Source organism: Vanacampus margaritifer, chromosome 16, assembly GCF_051991255.1.
Source record: "Vanacampus margaritifer isolate UIUO_Vmar chromosome 16, RoL_Vmar_1.0, whole genome shotgun sequence".
Lineage (NCBI taxonomy): Eukaryota > Metazoa > Chordata > Actinopteri > Syngnathiformes > Syngnathidae > Vanacampus > Vanacampus margaritifer.
Genome location: NC_135447.1, coordinates 13762132 through 13779076, shown reverse-complemented (window position 1 = coordinate 13779076; position 16945 = coordinate 13762132). Strand labels below are relative to the sequence as shown.

The 16945-nt window shown below is 37.4% G+C and overlaps 1 protein-coding gene across 2 annotated transcripts in view; it reads right to left on the bottom strand.

The window, feature by feature from the left end:
• Positions 1 to 620: 620 nt before the first annotated feature.
• Positions 621 to 16945, bottom strand: part of doc2b (double C2-like domains, beta) — a 67828-nt gene continuing 51503 nt past the window's right edge. For both annotated transcript variants that reach the window (XM_077547366.1, XM_077547367.1), the window contains 4 exons: positions 10662 to 10819; positions 7468 to 7549; positions 4747 to 4843; positions 621 to 4675 (listed from right to left, as the gene is read on the bottom strand). In XM_077547366.1, coding sequence (XP_077403492.1) covers positions 4542 to 4675; positions 4747 to 4843; positions 7468 to 7549; positions 10662 to 10819 — 471 coding nt within the window. In that variant the 3' untranslated portion in view covers positions 621 to 4541. The remainder of the gene's footprint in view (positions 4676 to 4746; positions 4844 to 7467; positions 7550 to 10661; positions 10820 to 16945) is intronic.

The window sequence follows — 16945 nt, the reverse complement described above, 5'->3', positions numbered from 1 at the left end:
GCTTGCCTGCCTGGTGCTTGTGTTTGCTCTCCGACTGGAATAGTCAGCAGCTGCTCTCAGCCAAACAAACAACCTGCCATTCAAACGGACAAGGGCGGGGCTTCAGCCAAGTAAGGGGGTTGATGAGAAATGTTGTTCTTGAGTATTTTGTCAATTTTTTTCGTCCGCCCGGGGTCACTGGTGTGCTTGTGGAAGGTTTCACGGTATTCTTGGAACTAAAAGGGGCCACAGCAGAAAATTGACAATAAGGTGCAACAATCGACCCAGTGGAAGTGCCCTTTCTTACTATTTTGTAATCCAAGCAAGGCCCTCGGTGTGCAGGATTGCCTTTCACACCCCGGATGAGCCCAAAAATGACAAAAAGCAGCACGTTTCCACAGGACCAATTGTTGCTCTGTTTTGTCACACTCACAGCCAGTTGCAACATCAAATCTGATTTGGTCTTTTCATCACGTCGCAAAATCAAATCAAAATGGCCAAAAAAAACAAGTGCACTTTTTCACAGGGTCGATTGTTCGCCATTTCAACACCTGTTTGCTGTTACATGCATTTGGTTGCAATATGGAGCTCCACCACAAGAAGGTGCCAAATATCACAGAAAAATACTGTTCAGTCCTTGGTGCAAACGGAACAGATCCACTTTAATTTTTTTTTGTTTTTTGGGTGTGATTAAAATATAATGTGACATAATGCATTGACATAACTCATACAAACATTCGACAAACCAACAAAATTCACATCAAAGTCACACACGGCAGCCAAACGGGTACAAAATGGAGTCCAGAAAAAGCATTGCCATCACTGGAGCATTCAGTTTGAACTTTTTTTTTCTTTTTCTTTTTTTTTGTGTAAATACAGAAAACAGTATCAAACATTAGGTCATCTCATGACAAAAACAGGAACACATGCATTTTTTTTGTTGTGGTTTTCTTTTTCGGAATATTGAGCTTGCATACGAAGGCAGACGGTTTACAAAAATCACATCGTCGTGTTGAGTCGGTAAATGTCGGTCAGGCTCACCGGAGGAGATTGGGATTGTTGGGATCAATATATAGTAGCAGAAAACACAAATATTAATAATAATCATATTAAACACCTTGTGAACTACAGTATAAGTAGGCTTCATGAAGGTTGAATAACGTAAAAAACAAAAACACGGGAGTCAAAATGGGTTCATTCCAGCTGAATGGCATCAAATGATTTGATTTGAACGATAAATGATTTCAAATAGAACAAACAAAATGTATTATAATAGAATCTAATACATTAACATTTAAAATAAATCAAATGCAATACTGTACTTAAATTAAAAATCTAATATATACCCTACGATTAATGAAAAATAAAAGATAAGCGGTTCGGATAATAGATGGATGGATGGATAGTTACAATAAATTATAATTAAAACTGAAAAACTGACATGTAACTGGGGTAAATAAATACAATAAAAATATAGTTCAATTAAAATACATTTAAAATTAATTATAAAATATAATTAGAATAAACTATGAAAATATATTTTTTAAATAATTGAAAGTAAAATAATTTACTACATTAATAAAAATAATGCCAAAAATGAATGCAATAAATAAAATTGGACAAATAAAATAAAGAATAATAATTCTAATTAAATAATATAACAAATAAAATAAAGTAAAAATAAGAACAAATTTAAAACAATCCAAAAAAAATATTCAATATAAAACACATATTAAAGTAAGAAAAAAATAAAAATTATTGAAAACAAATTCAAATTCCAAATAAAATAACATTTAAGTAATAACAATATATACTACAATTAAATAACAAATAATATATAATAAATTGAATCAAAATAAAACTAATAAAATTGAACAAATAAAAATAAAGAATAATTAAATAATATAACAAATGAAAACAAGAACAAAGAAAAAAAATCCAAATAATAGAATAAAACAACCCCCAAAAAAGGAAACTATATTCCCCCCAAAAATTAGAATAAAGAAAAAAAAGTACAAATTAAATATTAAAAACAAATTAAAATTCCCCAAAAAATAACATTAAAATAATAACAAACTAATACAATTACATAACAAATAATAGATAATGAATTGAATCAAATAAAAAATATAAAAATAACATTTTTGAAATAAAACAACATTCAAAATAAAATACAATTGAGTCCAAATAAAATACATGAAGCAGAAAAACATGCCAGGCGTTCGGCTGGTAGTCTTGCACGTCTTTGCATTGCACTTTGTTGGCGTTCTGCGCACGGTGCACATTTATAAGGGCAGCGTCTGTGCTAAAAGGTCACATTGCAGACACGGACTCATAAATAAGCCACACCCCAAAAAACGCAACGTGCATCCCTGCCTCTACTCGCTACAAAATGGGAGTCCGGATTAAACGCGGGCCTCTTTTAACTTTTAGCTGTTGCTGGCGCGTCTCATGTGTGAAAAACAATCAAACCAAATCCTATGAGGGTATACGGGACCTTGAAATCGCGACATCAACAAAGCACTGAGGTGCACATTCTCACACCACTTGGTGTGGGTTATACATTCTTCTAAATTGCATCGTGCATCAGAGCCATAACAGAAGACCTGCCATTTCCCTGCCACGACAAAGCAGGAGAGGCTAAAATGCGGGAAAATGCCGGCTTCTATCGGCCGCGTGAGAGCCGACGGGTGAAGTCCCGCGTTTGATTCTACCTTGCAATGCGAGAAATGGCCAACTTTGCCCTCCAAGTCAGTCTTATTTTTACAGAACAGCGACATGGCGGAAGGTGGAAAAAATGTGTGAAAGGTGCATCAATTACAAGTCTTACGTTTATTACTATCTCCAAATACTGTACGGAAAATTTCTAGTTTGACTTCCTCCTGTGTTTCATGTTATTTATTCGGAACATGGACATTGAAAGTGGTGGATAAATACAAAGTTGTGTGAATGGGGCCACAGGCACCATCTTGCGTCAATTACTGCATCTAAAAATGGAATATTGATATTTGCCTGACACTGAAAAAAGACGGCTTTTACAGGCACAGTTGAAGTGAATATTACTGCTCTGATACTTACCCCTCAAGAAGGAAAATTGCCGCTATGCCTTCATTCACCTACTCCATGCTATATATGGAAGAGTGACGGGGAAAAGACAAATAAATGCTGGCTTTGAAAGCAGGTGAAAAGGGACCATTATGGCTCTGATGCTCCGTCTGAAGGCGGAAAACTGCCGGGTCAACTTCGCCTCCCCTCACATTCAGTACTGTTAACATGGAAAAGAAAAAGTGGAGATGCCAAATGAATTGAAATGCTTTCCTTTGCGGTGGAGGACAACATACAAGTAGAAATAAAAACGTAAAAGGTTTTTATGACGGGAATTCTGAATTGGTATTCTTCTGCTCTTCTCTGAGGCTGTAAACAAGACATGCTTTTTGTTAGCATGTTAGCTTTTTGTTAAAGTTGCAGTTCCAAGCATGTCCATGTTGGGTGTTCAAACCATAAGTGATCTGGTACTACCACCAAAGCCGGAAAGTTGGTAATTTGACTTTGTCCACTGCTTTTTGCATCGTCATTAATATAGAATAGTGACAAAGGGGAAAGGTAGGAAATTCATTCATTTTACACCCCCAGTCTCTTACAAATAGTCTCTATTACGGCTTTGATATTACCATGAGCCAGAAAATTGCTAGGTCAACTTTTGTCCCCCCCAATACGCATCGTGGTCGTTTCTACAGAACAACAACTTGGGAGGAAAGGCCAAATTTTTTTTAAACACCCCCAATCTCTACAAACCCCAATCCCTACAAATAGCCTCTAATATGGGCCTTGATACTACCTCCAGAGCCAGAAAATTGCCAGGTCGGCTTTGTGTCTGAAGAACAGTGACATGAAGATATCTCCATGAATGAATTTTCAGTGTTAAAATGTCACACCCCATTTCCGGCATTGCGGAACTACCTTACACACAGATTGCGTATACTACCTCAGAAGGCGGAAAATTGACCAGTCGACTATTTCACATCTGTGCCATTTATGCAGAAGAGAGCGAAAAAGGTGGAACATTCCAACTTTCTAAATTTGCTGGACAGCAACAATTGCTTAAATTCCACTTGATAATTTGCACCATTCCCTTACAAACATGCAGCGTCCTGACTCTGTTCCTGATGTGATACTCCCTCCGAAGCCGGAAAATTGCCGGGTCGACTTTGCCCCCCAATTCTGTGTTGTCGTTCTGTATAAACAACACTGCTACGGCTCGTGTACTACCTCCAACTGCAAACCCCTCATTCCGTGTCGGTGGCGTTTATACAGACATTGTTTTGACAGGCAGTGCAAAAAGGGCTCGTTACTACAGCTTTATCAACCCCCTTGAGTCACTTTTGTACATGCAAACACAAGGCTTTCCAGTTCCGGATACTTTGACTTGAGCCCTGTTGTGAGAGGAAAGGTACCCGGCACTTGATGCAATGAGGGTGAGCAGGAAGGAAAGGAAGGGTGGTGCAGTTGTCGGGTAGATGGTGGGGTGCGGTCTGACGAGTCTATTGGCAAGATGAGGACATTCAGTCATTTAGCGAGCCGGGTAATTCGTTGGTCAGCGTGTGCCAGCGCTCGATTTTCTTGTCCTTGTTCTTGAGGCAGTCGAACCAGTGCTTGAGTCGCTCGCCGTTGGCGTTGATGCCGAGAGAGACGCCACCTGGATTCGGGGCCGAGGGTAAGTAATCGGGATCTTTGTATTTATGATGGACCAAAGTTTTCAAAACTCACCAATGAAATCGTTGGATTTCCCGAGGTCGTAGTCCCACACGGTCACCTCAAGGGTTTTCTTGGTGAGATCTGCGTACTTGATGTCATAACAGAACTCCTACGTAAAAGCATGTCACTGGTTAGTAGGGCTAGCTATCGATTCTAATTTCGATTCACAAGAGTTCAATTCGATTCTATTTTGTTTTTTTCTATTCCATTCCATTCACTTTACTTTGATACGATATTGATTAATTATGGAACATCAATTCTTCTTAAGGACATGATAAAAACTCCACAAACATTAAATTCCAAATAAAATTTTGTGGAGATAGTAACTGGTTAAATTATTTAGTTTATTAATGAAAGTAACACATATTACTATAATCACTTACGTGTTACACAAAGATTGACTGCAAGGATGAGATGAAAATATTTTCATAATTCTAATATAATAATTGTAAATATAAACTTAGAATATTCTGATTCAATTTTAAAGTGCAATAAGTCAGTTCATCCATATATGTAATAAAATACTTATAAATTCACGTAATTTATGGGAAAAAAAGAGTTATTAAAATAATCAATTCATGGTTTTATGAATCGATATTGGGCTCAAAAAAGAAAATCGATTTAATATTAATTATTCGGTTTTTTAAACCCAGCACTACTGGTTAGTCGGTACTTACCAACCCTAAAGACTTCTCACCAGATCAAGAGGATCAGTTGAAGTACTCCATAAACTAATGATTCTATTCAAGTTACAGTAAGAGTTCAGGGTATCACCCCACCTTTTGGGATAGGTCGGTGAGGGCAACTAATGAGAACTGAACCGTTGTCAGAGGTGGCAAATCCAGGTCCCGAAAGTAAAAACCCTGTCACAGTTTGGCTTTAGCCCCTGATGCTAGCTAGTTAGCTCCCTAGCAGCTAAACAAGCACAATGGGAGCTATCTATCTATATCTTTTCCAGGGCCCAAAAAGTACCTGGTAAGTTCCGGAGTTGCAAAAGACAAGAATCATGTGTACCTCCCCAGTGAAGACCATTATATAATTTGAGGTACAGGATCTTTAAGTTGCGTAGTTCAGGGGCGTCTTTGAGCTTTCCTAGGGCCAAAAAAAGTACCTGGTATATTTACGCGTTGTAAAAGTCAAGCTTGCTACATTGCTTTAATATCAAAGCAGACCAAGATGTTTGTGTCGGAAGCAAAGGCCAGGAGGTGATGGCGGAATACGAGTGGGAAAAATGTCAAAGCAAATGTCAAGCCGCTGGCCTTTGAGTGGGTTTGGCCTAGAGAGAGGGGTTTGGGGTTTAAGGGATAGTGGTGGTGGTGGGGGTCCTACCTGCTCTACCTGCGCACCGCACCAATGTTGTTTTTGGAAAATCACAAATATTGTGAAACTAAGTCGGCAATATATTACATTTTATGTTGCGTAACTGGGGTTGAAACCAAATTACCCTCGAGATTGATGGAGGCATCTATTAGAGGGGAGGCCTTTATTTTTTACAAATCTTTTCCATGATATTAAAATATAATTAGTGATATATTATGAATAATGCTGAGAGTAACTGAAATGGAATTAAAAGTAAAAAACTGAATGGAGGGAGGCGTGAATTACAAAGGAGGCCTTTATTGGTACCAATTTTTTGGACCAATATTTAGAATTCTTTATGGCATTTTAAAGTGTATGTTGAGCTAAACTGGGATGAAGATGGATGGGAGGCGTCAATGAAAGGGGAGGTGTTTATTTGTCAAAGTGCCTTTTTAGGAAAAAAAGTGAAATATTAAACACCCTCTCCATAATATTTACCGTTAGCTGTATATTACAATGTTTTTTTTGTGGTGAAACTTAACTAACTGGATGCATTTATTAGAGGTGAGGTCTTCATTTTTGCAAATGTATTTTCTGGATCAACATTATATATTAGCAGTGTATTACAAATTGAGCCAAGAATAACTGGTATTTAATTAAAATGTGCCTGGGGAGAGGCGTGAATTACAAAGAAGGCTTTTATTTGAACTAACACATTTTTTGGACCAATATTAAGAAATATTTATGACATTGTAAAGTATATGTTGAGTTAAACTGAGCTTTCAAACAGAATCTCCATAATATTTTACGTTAGCTGCATATTACAATGTTTGTTTAGTGAAACTAGAGGCATTTATTAAAGGTGAGGCCTTTAGTTTTGCAAATGTATTTTTTGGATCAATATTATACATTAGCATTGTATTACAAAATAAGCCAAGATTAAATGGTATTTAATTAAACTGTGAACAGGGCTGGGGGGATTTGGGGGTGGGGGGGGGGTCATGTCGCCTAAACAATATTAGTGGCATATTGCTAATTATGTCAAGAGTAACTGAGGTGAAAGCAAAATTCAATCGCAGATGGTGGGAGGCATCTATTAGAGCGGAGGCTTTTATTCACACAAATCCTTTTTGGAACAATATTAAACAAAATTAGCGGGATATTACAAATTAAGTCCAGAGTAATTGGGGTTTAAAGCAAAAATAAAACTGCAGATGGTGGAGGCGTCAATTAGAGGGGGGGCTGGGGGGCAAACTCATTTTTAGGAATACAATAAAAAAGTTAAACACCCTAACCACATAACACAAGATCACTTATACTGGTGCATAGGGCTTGTGACTGTTGATAAGTTGACATGGTTTCGTAGGTGCTGATGTTTTGGTTAGCAAATTTAGTTAAATTGAGTTCTTTCTAAGGTAGGAAAAAGGTTGATACCTCGTTGAACTCCGGATTGAGTGTCTTCTTCTTGACGGCCGTCTTGTGCTTGGACTTTTTGTTCTCATCGGGCTTCAGGTACCTGCGGAGAGCACAACAACAGGACGTCAATACTGTGTTGTCCCCCCAGGGGGAGCTGTGGCTGTGCCCTTCATACCCCAACACTGCCTGGACGTCACATGAGCAGACTTGAACTCTGGTGTTCTTTTATATTATTGCAAAAGTGGCTTAATTTAATGGCAATAAAGCCACATTCATCTGGACACATATTACAAGGAAAATGTTACAATATTCTGAGAATAATGTCTTGATTTTGCTGTGATAATGTTGGAATATTACATGAAAAAAAGTCTTCATTTTATGATGAAAAAAAGTTGTAATAAAATCATACATTTACAAAAAGTCTAAATTTACAAGAATTTAATTTTTGAAGAAAAATTATCAAAGACAATGTCCAGAGAAAAAAAATTACAAAACAAAGTAAAAAGTTGTCAAGAAAAAAATAAAATACAAAAAAAGCATATTATAAGAAAGAAAGTGATAATTTCATGAGAAAACAATTTCCTGACGATAAAGATGTAATAGTAAAAGCAAAAATATATAATTTTGTGAAAAAAAAATCTCAAATTTATATGTATATTATATATTATAGAAAGTTGTAACTTAACAAACCAATAAAATCTCCATTTTATGAGTAACATGTAACAATCCTACAGGAATAATTATATAATTTTACAAGCAAAAATTAATTTACAAGAAAACGTCCTCATTTTACAAGCATAAAATATATTCATTTTTTTAGAATGTATCCATAATATTACAAGCAAAGAAAAAACTTAACTTTACACAGATAAAAACCGATGACTTGAATATACAGTCTTGATGTTACAAGTCATAAAATTAAGACAACAAGCTGAGAAAGTTGGTCCATTTACAAAAAAAATTATTTTCAAACAGTCCTATTTGATGACAAAAATGTCATTAAAATGTGCTAATATTCTGCAGCTACATTAATAGCATTCCTGTGTTCTGGTGCGCACATTGGAATGTGGAATTTTTTCAACATGTGCAACGCTGACGCAACAGTCAACTCTACTTGCTGCCATTGTCATATGTGCTATTCCACTGCCTTGACCGATGAGTATTTCTTTTTTTTGCCCCTTTTACAGACACACACCCATTTCAATTTCAATATCCCAAGGTGACGCGGTATATTGTTGATGAGGACGCGGTGGCGGACATAATTGCTTTGGCGTCCAAACCAACCGAGCGAGCCCAAGGGCCAACGAGCCGGTCGAGCCACTGCTCGCTCAAATTAAATGCAACCAAACGCACGCCGCTCGTACAGTATTTCATCATCTCTATAATAATAATAAATCTGATTTATATCGCGCTTTTCTAGTCACTCAAAGACGCTTTACAATGGAATGGATACATTATTCATGCACTCACACATTCACACTGTGGTGGCGGTAAGCTACTTAAGTAGCCACAGTGACTGAAGCGTGGCTGCCAGTGTGCACCTACGGCCCCCCCGACCACCAGTGTGAGTAGCACTGGAGGCAATGCGTGTGAAGTCCCTTGCCCAAGGACACAACGACACACGACTTGGGGAGAACGGGGATCGAAAAGCCGACCTTCTGGTTACTGAACGACCGTCTCCACACCCTGAGCCATGACCGCCTCTACCCGACCAATGGAGAAAAACTCAAATAATGTTTTCCACGGGAAAGCGGCCTATGTCGTAAAATGAAATGGCAATGTTTTCAGATATGACTTGTATGTGTTTGGCTTATTGCCCCATAGCAAGGTATCCTCTGCTCAAGTTACCGCCACAGGGCCTGAAGTGTGGAACCAATGCTACTAAAACTGTAAGCGACAACTTTTGAGAATTGATTCTATGAGAAAAATATGCAAAATCTGAGTGAGTTGTGATTGTTTTGTTCAACAGTTATATTTTACAGGAGGATTGTATTGAAGGATCAAAGAAAAACTCATTCAAAACCACAAAACGTATAAATACGTTTTTAATACTTTGCCCTTTACTCCCCAAAATGTATTTATACGTAAAAAAAAAAAAAAAAAAAGTTTTTTATGCTAGAGCATACAGAAGGCTTTCATGCAGATTCTGACCTGAAGAGGTCGCTTAAAGCATTGGTAGTTATTACAAAAAACGGCGAGCAGGTGCCAGCAAGAGATCAGCCAGGGCCATGTTGCAACAAGCTCTTTTTACCAGTGTTTTGAATAATCAAATAATGAAACTTAACTATATTCTAATGCTAATTGCTGTAAAATGGATACATATATACATTTTCCTGATGAAAGAAGAGACTCTAATCTTTCTTTTGGTAGGTTCCATGTTTTTATAGCCATAGAACACAATATTCTGTGGGCCTTGCAAAATCAGTCAAAATCCAGTAAAACAGCCGGGAGCGAAGGGGGTTGCTTCAGTGAAAATGGCCGGGAGGGAAAGAGTTAAATCAAAATATACTTTCTATTTGATGATTTTACATTCTTTCCAAGATTTTACTCAAGTCAACACCTGTTACAAGTAGAAAAATGTGACCAATCGTGATTAATTACAGAAAATTGTATGACTGACTAATTTAAGAAATGTAATCACTTGACAGCACTAGTATATATATATATATATATATATATATATATATATATACACACACACACACACACACACATTTTTATAGAGTTAAATCATCGCCATAATCATCCATTTTGTACTTTTTTTTTACACCAATTGTCGGTATGTCCTTCACGTTGTCAAATCTGTTGGACAAAGATGGTCTGCTCCCTCTCCCGCTTTTGTTCCGGAGCTGTGCGCAGCGCTGTCGACAAATTAATTGCAGAGCCGGTTCAAAGCATGAGGAAACGCTCAGGTGTGATAAAAAGAGTAAGAAAAAACAAAAAGAAGAGGAAGAACTCTCCTTGAAATTGTAGCTTTTGTGCCACTTGATTTAATCTCAGGTGAGTGGGACCTCCTTTCAGCACAAGCGTCTGAAGCGAGGTGATTACGATGTATTATGAGTCGCACGCACGCCGAATGGAGCAATTGGTTTGATGGAACATGAGTCATGCACTAAAAGTCACTAGTTAAATGCGCTTATTGTTTTGTGAGGTGGTGTAAGGTAGAAAAAGACATTTTGACAATGGAGTCCGGTTAAGTGTTTTGTACATACGTTTTGACGTAGGGGTCTGAGAATCCATTGGCGTCCATGGCGGCAAGATGGGCGCAGCGTATGATGCCCACCACCAGGCACGACTTGAGCGTGTTGTACTTGAGGGAGATCATGATGCGCCCTCGTTCCTCAAGCGACTTGTCCTCCGTCTTGTTCACCTGCGACGACAAAGAACAACATGAAATGAGCGTGTCGCCGCCAGGCCGGGAACCTCCACCTCAATACCCCCCGTTGTGACAGTTTTTAAAACGGTGATGCACTGATGCATTTGGGAGCCCAACAAAACTCGGAAATTTCAATGCGGTCGTCTCAAAAAAACGCAATATAACGACCAAAAATGTCCGCGTTCAATATGGTCGATAGTAAAGTAGGCTGCATTGTAGTAGTAATGTGACGAGACATGTTGAACAAAAAAAAAAATAGAATGCTATGCTAATGATGAGTAGTTTTATTCTATTTTAGTTTGATATTGGTTATAGTTTGTATATTTTTATGCAAATGTTTTAATACAGCTTAATATATTTATTTTTCATTTAAATTGATTACATTTTTTTTAATGGTATGCCACAGGTGAGTAATTTTACTTTATTTTTGTTTTATATTGATTATATTTTGTATCTTTTTATGCAAATATTTTAATACAGTTTATTATATTTATTTTTTATTTAATCAATTAATTTTCTATGCCAGAGGTGAGTAGTTATATTGTATTTTAGTTTTATATATCGGTTATATTTTGTATTTTTTTTATGCAAATATTTTAATACAGTTTATTATACTTATTTTTTATTTAATAAATTAATTTTCTATGCCAGAAGTGAGTAGTTATATTGTATATTTTAGTTTTATATCTATATTTTATATCTATATTTTATATTATTTCATGTGAATGTTTTAATAGTGTTTAATAAATTTATTTTATATATAATAAATATGGGCGGCACGGTGGATGACTGGTCCACGTCCGCCTTCCAGTGCAGAGGACATCGAGTCTGGACTTCGGCCTTCCTGGGTGGAGTTTGCATGTTCTCCCCTTGCCTGTGTGGGTTTTCTCTAGGTACTCTGGTTTCCTCCCACATTTCAAAGAGATGCATGGCAGGTTAATTGAACACTCCAAATTGTCCATAGGTGTGATTGCGAGTGTGAACGGTCTCTGTGTGCCCTGCGATTGGCTGGCAACCAGTTCAGGGTGTACCCCGCCTACTGCCTGAATCCAGCTGGGATAGGTTCCAGCACCCCGCGATCCTAGTGAGGAATAAGCGGTTAAGAAAATGGATGGATGGATGTAATAAATACAGTACAATGTAAGTGACGAATAAAAATGCAATGTTATGTCAAAGGTGAGTATTTTAGTTTTATATCATTTTAAATGTTAATTTTGTTTTCAATAAATTTCATTTAAAATAGTTTTTGCTTTGGAAAAAGTGAGTAGCTTTGTTATACAGATTTTTTTAAAAGGCCAATTCTTACCTAATTTCTACATTGTAAATAATAGTAATCTAATTTCTTGATGATTTTTTTCATTAGCTATAAGCTATAAACATAAAAATTATATACGTATAGTAAAACTATATCAAAGAAAGAAAATGGAATTTATCACTCAAATTAATCCAATTTCCTGCGATATTCAAATTTATTTCTATTCATTCCGGCTGGTGAAAAAAAAATAGTTTATCCTCTTCTTTCCTTGGTCTTTAAATGAACATTCGTCCTCTTAAGTGTTCCAACCAAAAAGTAGTGTGATTAATGATTAGGTTGGAAGTGAAGTGTCCCCGTGCATTAGCTCCGTATTCAGCACACCCTTATCGTATAACTATAATTGCCTTCCTGACACACACATACAAACACACGCTCACACACATTTACACAGCTCTTGATGCTCACTCCACTGTAGAACTTTTTTTTTTGCAGCTTGCAGAAGCCCCACAATGCAATTTCCCAGCGAGTGACCCTGCAGTTGCTGATTGTGTGAATACGCCGTCCCTCCACGCCACATTTTTCAATCAAATGTGCCCCCCCCACCCCCCCCAAAAAAGTGCTGTATCAGCAAGGCGAAATGCACACACAGTCGTTTGGGAGGGGAAAAAAACACATCAAGCTTATCAGGAGCTATTTGAAAGTGCAAATGTGGACTTTTTTTCCCTTTAATTTGAGCCATTTCCAATGGATGCCCGCTAATTCATTTGGACGGGCGACTTTTGTCTGTTTGCAAAAGATTTGAAAACGTGCAAAGCTGGCCACTTCCAGTCACTGGGGGAGTGCTTGTTTGAATTTAGCACTTTAAACTGTGGGGAAAGTTTCCACACAAATGGTAGAAAAATAGATTACTTCTCCGCCTGCACACTGTGACAGCTGGATTTTGGCCTGTTTTACTACCACAACGCCACCCTTTTATTTCTTCGTCAAAAATCGCAACATCAAACTTTTTTCGGCTTCCTAATGACTAATGACTTCCTAAAAAAATGCAAAAATTTTTGGGAGAAAATGTTTAGTTTTTAATTTTACAAAATCAATTTTCTCCTAACTATAGATTTTTTTCTCCTAATAATATTTCTCTTCAAGTAGGACTTCGCCAACTTCTACCCCCTCAAAATTATTATGTACAGGGAGTCCTCAAGTTACGGCGGAGTTCCATTCCAGCGCTGGCGATGTGACCCAGATTTCGACTTAAGTTGGATTTCCGCATTAAAGTCGATATTTACGTTAAAACACGTTGTACGGTAATCTTAAAAAAACATTTGCGCGACCCGAAAGACACAGGAACCAATATTTCGTTTTTCCGGCTAATTCAAACTTAAACACGGAAGTGTGACACGCATGATGACGAGCCGACCGGCTGATGGACGTTTGTTGCTGGGGGTAACAACAACACAACTTTAAATAATTTTAAAATGGCGTGATTACTGTGGGAAATTAATGAAAAATAAGGTGCTACGAACGAGGAACGACGTAGGTCGCGTGCGACGTAGCTTGAGGACTCCGTGTATTTATCAGAAATATATATATATATATATATATTTTTTAAAAACACCTCTTTTCTGAAAAACTAATCTGACTTTTTCTTTCAATTTGTTTCTCCAAACATATTATTTTTTTCTCGGAAATACACTGTACAACATTTTCCTCATTTAAAACATACTATGTATTAAAATATATAAATATTTTATTCTTGCCTTTTTTAAATTCACGACTTTTCTGAAAAGCATATGTTTTTTTTCAGGATATATTTCTCACTGATATGAACACCGTACCATAAAGAAAACATTTGACGTGCGGGCCGAGCCTTTTAAGCACTGTGCCCTGATTGGTTAGACATTCTTTCGGATTGGGGTTGAGCAAACGGTTTTCCAAGCACAAAAAAATTGCTATTCTGCAGTTGTAAATAATGAAAGCAGTGTCTCAAAGTCAGCAGATTGTCTCAGCAAAAAAAAATTGTGGTTCATAGAGTTGACTTTTGAGCTGATGTCTGAAAACAACATCTAGTCCTGCAAAAAGAACATTTTCACCAGGCCAAGAAAAAAAAGAAGAAAAAAATCGCCCTCTAGCCCTCTCCATCTCGCTCCTGCGCATTACTTTGCGTGGGAGCGCAACACAGCCGCGCCGCCTGTGTCCACAGCGGGATACTAATCAGGCATCACGTCGGCATGCCAACACGCTTCCGCCTGGCTGTTGTCCCATCGCTCATTCACGTTGCCGTCATTGAGTCAGATGGTTGGACGCGCTTGTGGTCACGTCTGTAAAACGACGATAATGGGAAGCCAGCGCGAGGCGGAAACCTGTTGAGGCACCTGACCAGAGTGCCCTTCTCTTCCACCTAGCATCAATTTAGCCTGACTCGCCTTCATTTTGGTAAACAAGAAACACGTCTCTCAATAAAGAGGCCTGATAGCACTGTGAAAAATGGTACCTTCATATCACACAACTCGTTTGGTCATGATTTGCATTTAACAATCGGACAAAATCTCCAGGGACCAATGATAATGGCCAAAAGGACCCTAAAATGTCCACTTTAAACCAAAATGGCAGACTTCCTGTTTGTTTTACAGAATAGGTTATTGAGACTTTTTTGTGGGCCTACTCAGTATAGAAACGTCTACCAAATTTCACGTTGCTAATGTAAACAGGATTTGGGGGCTGAATTTTCAAGATGTGGAAATGAACAAAAATAATGAACTATAGAAACCTTTGACCTTCAAGCTTCAAACCAAAATGGAAGAATTCTTTTTTTTTTTCAGCATAGGTTATTGAGACTTTTTTGTGGGCTTACTCAGGATGGACATGTCTACCAAATTTCACATTGCTAAGAAAAACAGGATTCGGGGGCTGAATTTTTAAGATGTGGAAATGAACAAAGAAAATGAACCTAAAAACCTTTGACCTTCAAGCTTAAAAACAAAATAGAAGACTTCCTGTTTGTTTTACTGAATGGGTTTTTGAGACTTTTTTTGTGGGTTTAAGGACAGACATGTCTACCAAATTTCACATTGCTAAGGTAAACAGGATTCGGGAGCTGAATTTTTAAGATGTGGAAATGAACAAAGAAAATGAACCTAAAAACCTTTGACCTTCAAGCTTAAAAACATATTGGAAGACTTCCTGTTTGTTTTACTGAATGGGTTTTTGAGACTTTTTTTGTGGGTTTAAGGACAGACATGTCTACCAAATTTCACATTGCTAAGGTAAACAGGATTCGGGAGCTGAATTTTCAAGATGTGGAAATGAACAAAGAAAATTAACCTAAAAATATTTGACCTTCAAGCTTAAAAACAAAATAGAAGACTTCCTGTTTGTTTTACTGAATGGGTTTTTGAGACTTTTTTTGTGGGTTTAAGGACAGACATGTCTACTAAATTTCACATTGCTAAGGTAAACAGGATTCGGGAGCTGAATTTTTAAGATGTGGAAATGAACAAAGAAAATGAACCTAAAAACCTTTGACCTTCAAGCTTAAAAACATATTGGAAGACTTCCTGTTTGTTTTACTGAATGGGTTTTTGAGACTTTTTTTGTGGGTTTAAGGACAGACATGTCTACCAAATTTCACATTGCTAAGGTAAACAGGATTCGGGAGCTGAATTTTCAAGATGTGGAAATGAACAAAGAAAATTAACCTAAAAATATTTGACCTTCAAGCTTAAAAACAAAATAGAAGACTTCCTGTTTGTTTTACTGAATGGGTTTTTGAGACTTTTTTGTGGGTTTAAGGACAGACATGTCTACCAAATTTCACATTGCTAAGGTAAACAGGATTCGGGAGCTGAATTTTCAAGATGTGGAAATGAACAAAGAAAATTAACCTAAAAATATTTGACCTTCAAGCTTTAAAACATATTGGAAGACTTCCTGTTTGTTCCGCAGCATGGGTTATTGAGACTTTTTTGTGGGCCTACTCAGGATAGACATGTCTACCAAATTTCACATTGCTTAAGTAAACAGCATTCTGGGGCTGAATTTTCAAGATGTGGAAATGAACATAAAAACTGAACCTAAAATCCTTTGACCTTCAAACTTCAAAACAAAATGGAAGACTTTCTGTTTGTACCGCAGCATAGGTTACTGAGACTTTTTTGTGGGCCCACTCAGGATAGACATGTCTACCAAATTTCATGTTGCTAAGGTAAACAGGATTCGGGGGCTGCATTTTCAACATGTGGAAATGACCAACAAATGAACCTAAATTGGTAGCTTCAAACCAAAATGGCAGACTTCCTGCATTTTTTTAGTCATTGCTCCCTGAAACTTTTCTGAGGGTCTCCTCATGATAGACATGCCTACCAAATTTAATGTTACTAAATGAAACTGGGTTTTGGGGCTGTATTTTTAAAATCATGGAGTTACTTGTATTTGGAAAAAGACTTCATATAACGTTGTATGTACAGTATGCTGTGCTGCATTTAAACAAAAGGCTCAAGACATTTTCCAGATAAACTTAGCCTTGCCTAGAGGAAAAAATATCAATTAGCGTCAGTGGGAGGATGTCCGTTAATTGAATTGAATGAATACCACAACATCACGTGCAGTCTGGTCATGCGTAAACGTGTCCATCGGCTGCCGGCCCGGCCAACGCCAGCCGTATTCTGAGTGTATTGACTCGGTTCCAGGTATTACCCACTGCCCCGAGGGTGCTTTTTTTTCATGGAAACATATTATGGTGGAAAATGGTATGATGATGTGCAGACCTGTCTCCTCGCAAATGACATTCCCAAGCGATACAAAACACAGTTTTCCCTATTTTTTGCTCCAAATGAGGAAACCAATGTCAAAAGGACACATGAGTCTTCAGT